The sequence below is a fragment of the Danio aesculapii genome, chromosome 6 (assembly GCF_903798145.1).
Source record: "Danio aesculapii chromosome 6, fDanAes4.1, whole genome shotgun sequence".
Lineage (NCBI taxonomy): Eukaryota > Metazoa > Chordata > Actinopteri > Cypriniformes > Danionidae > Danio > Danio aesculapii.
Window position 1 is genome coordinate 16,694,177 of NC_079440.1, and position 11,797 is coordinate 16,705,973.

At 39.5% G+C, this 11,797-nt stretch overlaps 1 protein-coding gene across 1 annotated transcript in view; it reads left to right on the plus strand.

Moving 5' to 3' along the window:
- The window catches only part of tmem198b (transmembrane protein 198b), a 53,253-nt gene extending 41,472 nt beyond the window's left edge, over nucleotides 1-11,781 (plus strand). Inside the window, exons 3-5 of the mRNA XM_056459680.1 lie at nucleotides 1,523-2,104; nucleotides 7,300-7,502; nucleotides 10,271-11,781. Of these exons, the coding sequence (XP_056315655.1) occupies nucleotides 1,523-2,104; nucleotides 7,300-7,502; nucleotides 10,271-10,426 (941 nt within the window). The 3' untranslated portion in view covers nucleotides 10,427-11,781. The remainder of the gene's footprint in view (nucleotides 1-1,522; nucleotides 2,105-7,299; nucleotides 7,503-10,270) is intronic.
- Nucleotides 11,782-11,797: the final 16 nt, after the last annotated feature.

Below are 11,797 nucleotides of genomic sequence, written 5' to 3' on the forward strand. Positions count from 1 at the left end.
TTTGCTATTAAAGGAGCAGCAGAGACTATTATATATGGGACTTTGTCAGACTTTGACAGGGACTTTGTCAGTAACTGTTGCAGTTTTTATGGACCAGTTTCTTCTTCCTCCTGATCATAACATGCAAGTGTATTTAAAATTGTTGCCTCGTTTTGTGTAGTTTGCTAAATATGTGTATTATAAGTAGTAATGGCCCTGTGCGGCTTGTAATCATGTATCTATTATAGATCAGGTTAAATCTGTATGGGGATGTTTACATATCGCGTCCAAAACTACGTTAAAAACGCGACGCGTGCTTCTTCCTTTACCGATTTAAATGCGTTTCTGAGCTAGTGATCCTCTGCTGTTTGTTGCTATGGCCACCATTAGCTGTTCCTCACACACGCGCGATCAATTTTCAAAATAGTTCAGCTTTTGCCACTGTGTGGATTAATACTGAATGTGTGTTGTACTTGGGGTTAGGGTTAAGAGTAGAGTAATATGCTGGTGTTTAACTGCATTGCTTTATTGCATTCCTGCATTGGGTTTTCATACTTTCTGCTACTTCGTACTGTAGCCGTGGCGGGCATTTCTTTTTGTCTCGCGCTGAACCCAGTCGACCAATCACAACAGACTGGGTCATCGGTCCAATCAGCGCAGATTAGCTTCGCACGAAGGAGGGGTTTGAGAACAAATGAATCGCTGAGCGACTCATATGGGAGTCGCTGGGATAATTAGGTACAAATAAATGCATATTAAAAGACAATGAAAGTATTTCTTGACCTTGCACGCATGTTCATGTTCATGAACATGTTCATCAGCATGTTGTTGGAGACCCCCAAAACCAAAATATTACCTTTTTAATGCAAAATAGGGGCTCTTTAAATAGAGAAAAAATTAATGCAGCTTCTCCTACCTCAGCAAATTCAGTTTTTACTGTAGATGTTGTGACGAGTGTTTCCCAAAACTGTCTTTAAACCACGTTAGTTATAACGTAAAGCGGGTTGGAGTAACAACTTCTTTAGAGAAAATCCCCAATTTTTTGTGTTTACATGCATTTTTTAAAAATCCAATATTAGTTTTATTAAAAACATGCTCTCGTTTTCCATATTAATTGAAATATATGTAAATGGCACATATAGGACCTGTTTCCTTTACAAATATTATTGAGAATATTCCATATTCTATGCTAAAACATAAAACCACAAGCTAACATGTATTCTAATCTCATTAATCTCATACATAAATCACCACGTTAATTAAGTATTCGGACATACTACTCTGCTCGCATACTGATTTTAGCATACTATATAGTATAGAAGTATGCGGTTTCGGACACAGCCCTTGATTAGTTGCATCAGCTGTGTTTGATTAGGGTTGGAGAAACTGCAGAGCAATTAATTTTAAGACCTATGGTTTATATGGTTATCGGGGGCTAAAATGAGAGACCACCTAAAAATGTCTGTGTATTTTATTTTTTTTAATCATTTGGGTTAAAATTCCTAATTCAATTCTAACCTCCAGTTCTTTCTCTCAATTGCAGGTTACCGCTGTTTCAAAGCTGTACTCTTCCTCACGGGCCTGATGTTTGGCTCTGTCATCATCTTCCTCCTCTGCTACAAGGAGCGCGTGTTAGACACGCAGCTGAGCGTGGAGGCTAGTGTGGGCATCGGCCTGGGCATCGGCACCCTCTGCGGCCTGGTTACCATGCTGGTGAGGAGCGTTGGCCTCTTCATGGTAGGGCTGCTCCTGGGCCTGCTGGTGGGCATCGGGACCCTGATCGGCATGGAGGAGCTCTCGTCCAACCCCCCGCGGTCAGTATGGGTGCCCCTGGGTGTGCTGCTGGGCCTGGGCATGCTGTTCGCCGTCCTCACCCTACAGTGGCAGAGATGCTTCACCACGCTCTCCACAGCCGTGTTTGGAGCTGCGGTCATCGTTGTAGCCACTGATTACTTCGTGGAGCTCTTCGCGTTGGTGAGATATATTTACGAGCGGGTGAAGACGGGCCCCCGGGAGCCGGTGTGCTGGACAACGTGGGTGGTCCTGGGAGCCTGGCCTGCTCTCGCCCTGCTGGGAGTGTTGGTGCAATGGAGGGTGACGGCGGAAGGTTACTCCCACACCAAGGGTGAGTCAGGGACAGACATTTAGAGTATGTGACACACACTGTTCCTGTAGATTTACTGTACTGGAGAGAGGGAGAGAATTGGGCGAATGTGTTTGTGTGGAGAGCGGCAGATGGTTCCTGTCTGTCGGTGTGCTCTCAGGCCCGTGTGAGTAATGAGCACTGAAACAATCATGCAGAGCTGAGCATCAGGTCACAGAGAGAGTCTGTTTCTAGAAAGTGTGCGTCCACTAAAGGGTTTGTATTAATGTCAAACTTCTTTAGGGGTAGTTCACACAAATGTGAAATGTTTTGATTAATTCTGAGGTTTTCAAAGATTTTTTTTTTTCAGTAAAATTTGAGCATTTTTAGGTGATACTGTAAAATACAAGTGAACTGCAGTACCAGCACGTTGAGGGTGAAAATACACCCAGGCAAAGCTAAATTTATACCTGTTATTCCTGAATATACATTGAGGTCTTGTGAACTGAAATGATTGGTTTATGAAAATGAAAATTATTTTTACAACATTACATTTACATTTAGTCATATGGCAGATGCTTTTGTCTAAAGCGACTTACAAGAAGAGGCCGTACACTAGAGTTGGGCGATGTCGACCAATTTGGCATTGTACGATGTCTAATGTGAAACATTGTGATGAATGATGGCATCGTAGTTGTAGGCAGCGGTGAATTAATGAATTATGAATAATTAATTAATTCATAACAAATAAATTTTTTTGTAGCCTACCGTTTCAACTACTGGACCCGCATTGTCTTTGTTTTACCCATAGATCATAACCCAAATCATAAATAAATAAAGATAAGTTACACACAAATTACCACCTGTCAATCACTTTTTTCACGGTACTCTGGCATGAATAGGCAGAGTGATCTGTGTCGTTATAATGCCGTCGACAAATTTGGTTAGTAAATAAGGTGCACAACCAACAGCAACCAACCAACCAACCGTGTCTTTTCTAAAATTAGCTAGGTTTTCACTAAAATTAGCGTACAAGTGTGAAAGCGAAAGATTGAAGCAGTGTACTGACGATGTGACACGTTACCTGATAGATTCAAAAAACAGAAGAGTCATTAGATAGAGACAAGATTAATTAAATATCACGTTTAACAACTGTAGTAAGACGCGATCCAGCGGTGCATCCTTGATAAACTGTTCAACGTGCACTGCTCTCTTAGGTTTCGTGCTAAAAGCACCCGCTGACTGCCTGGAGCTCAGACGTGCATGTATGCAAGAGCGCATGACATAGTGGTTGTTGTTCATGTGTGTCTGTGTGTGTGGTCACAGTCACGTGATGTACATTTTCAACGGTATAGTGTGGACGGAGGGCTTTTCAGAAATGCTAGATGAAACGCCAGTGTGGACGTGGATTGTTTTCATTCTAAAATGCCTTTAGTGTAAATGGGGCCTAATGGCCCATTTCCACTGAGAGGTACAGTACGGTATGGGTCACCTTTACCAAGCTTGCGTTTCCACTGCCAAAAGGGTACCCTTTTGGTGGGCGTGGTTAGGCTTGTGCCGGTATTCGGTAATGCGATAAATCACGGTAATGAATATGCACGATATTGTTATCGCGGGCACTTCAAAATACCGTGAAAAAGAATAGATCCGAATTTATATTCTTAGAACGCGCCTTAGCTTATTTTCCATCAACCGCTTGAAGAAACACTGCGTATATGCTGCGCAGAACTGATGCGCACTCTGATGTAAACAATCGCCACATGTAGAAGCACTGTGTGCACACGGCGCGCGCCAAAGATGCCACCGCACTATAATCCTCACACGAAGAAGAAGCATGGCGGAAAGAGGAACGCTCCCGACAATTTATCCCCCTTCAGCTTATTTTCCATCCACCGCTTGAAGAAACTCTGCGTATATGCTGCGCAGAACTGATGCGCACTCTGATGTAAACAATCCCCGCATGTAGAAGCACTGTGTGCACACAGCGCGCGCCGGTGCTGCCACCGCTCTCTAATCCTCACACGAAGAAGAAGCATGGCGGAAAAAGGAACGCTGCCGACAATTTATCCCCCTTCAAAAAAAAAAGTCAGAGGTTTGGAAATATTTTGGGTTCCAAAAAAATGCAGAGGGATTGCTGATCGAAGTAGGGTTTCCCTTTGCACATTCACTTTTATATAATTGCTCAAGTTTACTTTTATATTGTGTATTGTTTTATTTATATTTATTTGTATTTAAATGTTTGAAGTACCTTTAGTTAATTAAAAAGTTATTAAAGTTACTAAGTTGACGAAACTGAAGTTTTTTGTGTTTTTTTTACCTGTTTCTCTAGTAAAATTACAATATCGTGATAATACCGTATACCGTGATAAAAGCTCAATCAATTAATCGCAGCACGAAAATGTGATACCGGCACATGCCTAGGCGTGGTGTACGACAGAAAGTTTCAGACGACATCATTTTTACTCGAGGAAAAAGTAAAGCCATAAGGGTCGTTCACATATCATACAAGAAGCACTTCTCACAAAACAGAGTCTACTTCTGTATTAATGTTTTTTTTTTTATTAACACAATTTGATAATTGAACACATGCAGATCTTTACAGTCTCCGGATGTCGGATGATCGCATATCAGAATAATCATGCGCACATTATTAATATGACCTCAAAAAGTTTATTATTTCAAAAATACATGCGTGGCGAGCTCTCCCGAGAACGTGAACCTGTTCGCACTTTTAGATGGGCTCGTAAAATAACAGGACTCTGGGCGTTGTGGCTGTACATCAAGACGACGACAAGGCTTGTTTGAGCTCAGGTTGACTATGGCTTGTTATTATATGCATATATTATTATTTCCTTTGTTTTCATTCTCCTGCTTCTGGAAGTGATGCATCTCTGTAAACCAATAACCTGTTGGTACCCTTTGCAAAGGGTGACCAAAAAGTGGTACGGTACGGTTCGCTTTTAGGTACCCTTTGACAGTGGAAACAGCCATAAAAGCATACCGTACTGTACCGTTCCATACCACTCAGTGGAAACGGACCATAAGTGTGTATGTTTCACGAGCGGATTGCTGCTGCGATGGGGGTGGGGCAGAGGATCGCGATGCCGACTCAGCATTGTGATGTCTATCGGCCATCAGCAATGGACGACGGCATCGTCTATCGACCCAACCCAACTGTAAACACTGAAAATGCTAATTTTACAAAGGAACTGTTAGTGCTCAGAGAATTAGGTGCTAGAGTAAGGGGGAGTGTTTTATCTTTATATAGGAAAAGAGTGTTTCTACAGGTGGTTTGTTAAGCCCACTCACATGTGTAAAGCACATTTTATAAATGAATTTTATTTTTACATTATTTTAAAGGTGCAATAGAATGAAAAACTGGACATACCTAGACATGACATGCTTCAAACATGATTGTTTATAGTTGTGAGTGTAATATCGCAATCAAAACACAACACCAACTGTTTCGTTGCACATAAGGTTGTTAATATGCACACCCCATGCAGTGCATTGGCCACAATGTTTTTTAGTGAGATTACAACAATATTTTTATTTCTAAGCTTGTATTAAACATACTGTAACGTATTAAACATGAAATACATGTATGTTAAACTTTTATTTTGTAAAAGTTGTAAAACAGTAGATACAGGAAGGCTAAATAAGCTTTCTGTGAGCTTTCATTTTGCTCTTCAGAATGCAAAACACAGGATGTATGAATCATAAATGTATTCAATACCACTCCAAAAAGGCATGAGTTTTGTTTTAAGGTGCAGTATGTAAGTTTGACACCCAGTGGTTGATCTAGGTATTGCATTCCTGGAGCAAAACAAACGCAAGCCCAACAGAAGCGAGTCTGACTATCTTGCCTAAAGGCTGATTTAAATCATGTTCTAAATAAAAGCAATGGCACGCAATAGAAGGAATATTTTCCATATCAAAAGGAGCTTGTACTTTATTCAGTGTTAAATGCTAAAGCACTGAAAGCAGCAGCAGATCACCTCAGATATTGAAAATCAAATAAACCATTTGAAATTGAACTTTAGAACTGTGACTCAAAATCAAAACATTTCAGTGATTCAGCATGTACATTTAATAATGTTAAAGAGGTTTAATATGTATTAATTAGATCACAAACTTTACAATTTAGTCATGCTGCGTCTGGTGCAAACAGCCAAATTGCTTATCACTGCAAATCTCATCACGTAGTTGTTAGGACACGGCGTTCCAATGTAACCTACACGCCTAATATTTATTCTTGTAATATTTATATTAATTGATAACCTCATGTGGAACTCTGAATCTGCGTTTCATTTAGGAGTCCGCTACTGTCCACCAGAAGTCGCATTTCAGTCACAGACGCATGCTTTGAGAGCGTTTCTGAATGAAAGAATGAAATACACGGTTTTCCACCAAGGCAACCCGGGGTGCTGAAATATAATTGGCTAAACTGGCAGTGGGCGGGTTGAAAGAACCAAAACAAAGACAGCTTTCATTCACGGAACAGACATTTTCAAAGCAGAATATCTGACTTTAGCATTGTTTTTCAGATAAACAAGAATGTTCACATAGCATGTTTCTTAAATATCTGCAAACATATAGCACCTTTAAGAGAAAGCATTTTTAAACACTTGGCTTTATGGCTTTTTAACACACATTTAACAATCAGACATTTTACAATCTTGTAAACAAGTTAGTTGTGAGCATTAATATTATAAGCACTCTTATAAAATGCCCTATAAAATTGCAGGAAGGGAAAACCCTGAAAATAACAAGATATTAACCGTAGTTACGAAATCTATTGTTTTCAAATGAAGCAAACTAATTTCTGCAGTCTACTCTAGGCAAACCTTTCATGCAGTTGTGAAATAATGTTTTGCAATTCCTAAAAACATGTTGCATTAAATACCTGCAAGAAATCTACTTTCTGTATGTACTTTTCTTACACTTTAGATTATTGCTGGTTAGACTTACTTACAGTTTAAAATTTATTTTATTATTCTATTTGTCCTTTATTGGTGAATCCAGATGAAATAAAACCACTTTCATCACATGAATAATAACTTCAGAATAACCTAGTGTGTGCTATTCCCATTCACACACACTCTCATTTTATTAAGTTATTTAGAAAAGAAAACATGAGACGATCTACAAAATAGCCAGTGTGTCGTTCAGTTTCTCTTCTCATAATGTTCAACATGCGTGTTAATGTCATGTGCTGGTCTTTTTTTGTTTGTCAGTGATGATCAGTCGTCAGCAGCGGCGGGTTCAGCTCATGCGTATTCGTCAGAAAGAGGAGAGGAGGGAGAGCAGCAGGAAGAAGAAGAGGAAGCAGCCGCAGAGCGCACAGCACACGCATGCTGCCAAAGCTCTGCATCCGGAGCCTGCCTACCGCAGAAAACCCAACCCTATACGACGCTTCGATGGAGACGTGCTTTCTCCTGTGAGTCCACACACACCTCCTATAGATACATACCTACAGTACTTCAGTCTATACAGGCATACATACTGGGGGAACAGTAATGAAGTAGGCATAAGACTCTGTTGGTATGATAACCATGGATAAAAATATTACAATATGACGGTATTGTAATTACTGCCATAAAATATGTTCTTTTTTTAATGTCTGGCTGAAAAAACAACTTTTTTTTTCATTGAACACAATATATTTTATTCGAAGAAACGTTCAAATATTTTGGAGCAGTAAACATGTCAGGCTGAATAATTAAAATAAATCATCAACTTCTGCTGTCTTCATTTAGTTCAAAAACACAGATTTCTTTACAATTTAAAAAGGCAACTCTGGATATCAAGTATCGCTGGATATAAAGTAAGCTTCTGCACTGTTCAGGTGGTCTATAGCAGTGGTTCTCAAACTTTTTTCACTAAGTACCACCTCAGAAAAGAATTGTCTCTCCAAGTACCACCATAATGACCAGTATTGAAATACACTGGCGTGGATGCCTAATTAAGCAGCTACAGCTCTGCACAGTTAAAAAATGAGGCATATTAATTTCTATTATTAAGAATATGTATTATTGTCGGCCACTCTAATAATTATAAATAGTTTGAACATTAAGGCCCAATCCCAGTTCTATTTCTGTACCCCTACGACTTCCCCTAGGCCCTTAGAACCCAGGGTGAAGGGGAAGGGCTTTAAAATTTACCCCAAAAAATTGGGACAGCACCTCCACGTCATCGTGATCTCTTGTTTCATATGAGATCAAACGATGGCGACTGCTGTAGTTATTCCAGTTGTGCTGTTTTTGGTGTTTATCTTCAGGAAATCACTAAAGGCATATATTATGTTATCATAACGATATAATGTGGCAATAAGATCGTAACTGTACTGTGCATTTACCCAGTGGCCATATTCATCTATGTAAACACACAAACACAACATTAACATTATACCAGACACTGTAAAAAGGACATTCCCAGCCACTAGACATTACTGACTGGGTATTTGAGTGTCATCGAGTGTCAGAATTTTGTAGCACTGCTATACAGGAGTTATGATTATGGATTATAGATCGAGAAATTTATCTGTTTTTATTTTAACGTTTTTATTTTTTTTTAAACATGATGGTAAAAAACGAACGCGGTTATGAATATATTAAAACATATGCTTGTTTGTTGCAAAAATTCATAATAATGACAAAAAATAGGATGCTGCAATCCTGCTGTTGTGGCTGGTGTATTCTGGGAAATTTTCTAACCCTTTGGATTCGAGTGAGGTCCTGAAAAATCTTCGTTCGAAGTGCTATTCACCCCTTCCCCTTAGCCTTACGCCTTCAAGCTAAAGAGATTTGGGACAGGTAAAGGGGAAGGTGTAAGGGGAAGAATTATTTATTATTTAATTTTATTACATTATTTTACACAACTACGAACACACATTTAACACATTTGTAATAATTATTTTACCAATGATGCAGCATGGGGAGATTCCTGAGTTTGCAGTAACTGAAATGCCAACACAACAGGACTGGTCTGCTTCTCTAGCACGTGTGTATCTGCTCCGCAAGTGCTGTGCACCTCTTCCTTGATTTTTGATTTTTAACATCTGATGCGATAAGGTAAACATTCTAAGCACACCAGTGTGAACGTACGCTTCAGGGAACAGCCAGTGCTGTCTGATCTAGGCATGGGCCGGTATAAGATTATAATGATAATGATATAATGATGATCTTGGATAAAAATATCACAGTTTTACAGTATCACAGTATTGTGCTCACTGCTCTAAGTTATACTCTTTTTAAATGTCTTTGAAAACAATATGTTTTATTTTTTGAAAGATTTATAATAGTTTGGAGCAGTAAACATGTCAGGTTCAAAAGTTCAAATAATGACTTCTGTTGTCTTCGTTTGTTTCAAAAACACAGATTTATTTAGTTTAAAACGGCATCTTTGGAGATTTCTGGAGTTACTGTTGTCCTTAAAAACAAAACAAAAAAAAGTAAATAAAAAATCTTACACATACCTCAGGAACGGTATTACAGAAAATTTTGGCGGTTTTAAAACCTTGACTTTTCCAAACCGCGGTATACCTTGAAAACGGTTATCGTCCCATGCCTAGTCTGATCACGTCTGATCAGTGTTATCGTACACGTATCGTACACGTCAAAGGGTTAGATGTGTGTTCCTTTTATTCTTTTATTATTTAGTGATCTTTCCTTACCACTAGACGTAAATCACAGTTTGAGAGCCACTGGTCTATAACATGCTTGGATGTTGGTGTATAAGTGATTTGTTTTTCAAACGCTGAATTGTGAGCTGACCAGTAGCTCTTAATGTAGCTCTTAATCCTTTTCTGCTGGAAATACTGTTCCCTAAAATCTAAATAAAATAGTCATAAAATCATGTCGGGAAAAAAAAAGGATATTGGCTCTCATGAATAATGAAGTTTTCATAAATGTGGTTGCGCTTACTAGCTGACCTCCGTTACACTAAGACCGACAGAAAAATGGAAAGTAGCTATTATCTAGGCTGATTTGGAACTCTGTCATAATAATAAAGGAACTACAATAAAAGAATCTACATTGTATAATCACTATAGAAATAAAGGTGACTTGACTCATTTGTCACAGGAGACCTATTAATGAATTACATTTTTCAAGCAAAACACTTTGTCATCTACGGAAGCTTGTTTCCACTATTTTTAATATATTTTGTAGTAAAATCTATCTACATATGTGTTTTTATCTCCGGCAGAGCTATATCCAGAGTTTCCGGGACCGTCAGGTGGATGGTCGGGCTTATCCAGTAGGTGGACTGATGCCTTCAGGCCACACAAGTGTGGATATGGACTATGACTGTGGCTCCACTGTCCCACTCACTGCTGGGGTCGGACCACACGTCCGGGTCTGAGCATTCTCACTTACTCACAAATAAACACACACATACACGCACACAAACACAAATCCGGTGCTGACCTGACCTGGAGTCCCACACGCACAAAGGCTCGGGTCTCCTCACCATTCGGGAAAAATAAACAAACAATTCAAGCACTTCTAACTCTAGAATACTGGACGCATCATTCTGAGACCACGGTTGTATGGAAGAGCTGCTTTCAAACACACACAATAACACTAACACACTTTACCCGAACATGTGCCTAAAATGTGGCATTCTGTTCACTTACTATACAAACCACTATCAACAAAACTAAACAATCTGGGCTCCATTCTGTCGAAGCGTTCAGTGTGGTGAATTAGTGTTCATCGATGTCTCGTTTCTGTGACGAATTCATCAGTCGGTGCTCAATCTCGTCTTCGTTCTCTTAACGCTGACCCCCATTTTAAAGTGTGTCATAGTAAAGTCCGTGGATTCCAGCACCAGTGTTTTTGTACTGTGAGATCCCGCTTTCCGGCCCAGGACCGTACCAAAAAAAACGTCAAGCAGGGGTGCCTTGGAGACACCAGTGAGAAACTCTCTCTCAGGAGAATTCAACCTCCTTAGCCTTGTTTCAGAAAGGCTGTGAGGCAAAGAGCCATATTACTGCTGATCAGAGCCACTCTGGGAGGCAGAGCTGAACGCCTGGTGATGAAGCCGATGGAAAAGAGGGAAGATGATACTCAGGGACTGCGCAAAATGAAGATTTGGGGAGGGGGGGGACCACTATGAATCATGAGGACGTAGATCGAAAAGCGCAACAGGGACGTCACCATGACTGTTCAGTTACTGCTGTGTATAAAACTAGTTTGCAAGTCAGAATTTGCGGGAAGTGATTATGACTGTGGAGCAAAACAAAAACAAAAAAAAAAAAAGACCCCCGTGATCCTTTGGGGCAAAACTTGCATGACATAACCACCATCATTTTCAGTCTTCATACAAACAACTGAAACAAGCTGTGGTGTCTCTTTCTTTCTCTCACTTTTGTTGTTTTAAATCTATGTTGTGTACATAAAATGCACATTTAGTATATCCATTTCAACATGGCCTCATATTTATTAGATATCGGTTTACTTCGAATTCATTTTCTTTAGGGATTCTAAGTCGTGGCAGGTGGATAAATGGTTGTATTTATTTGTTTGTTTGTTCATTCAGTCATGTTTTCTTTATAATTTACTGTCTTATAACAGCGTGTAGTCTTAAAGACGGGAAGTTCACATGCAATGAAACCTTTGACAATCTGACATTGACTCTTTCTTTCTTTTTTTGGACACTGTACAACAGCATGTGTTTGTATGGGCCTGCTTATTATGGTAAACTTTGTGAAATCACTACGTCTTTTGTGAT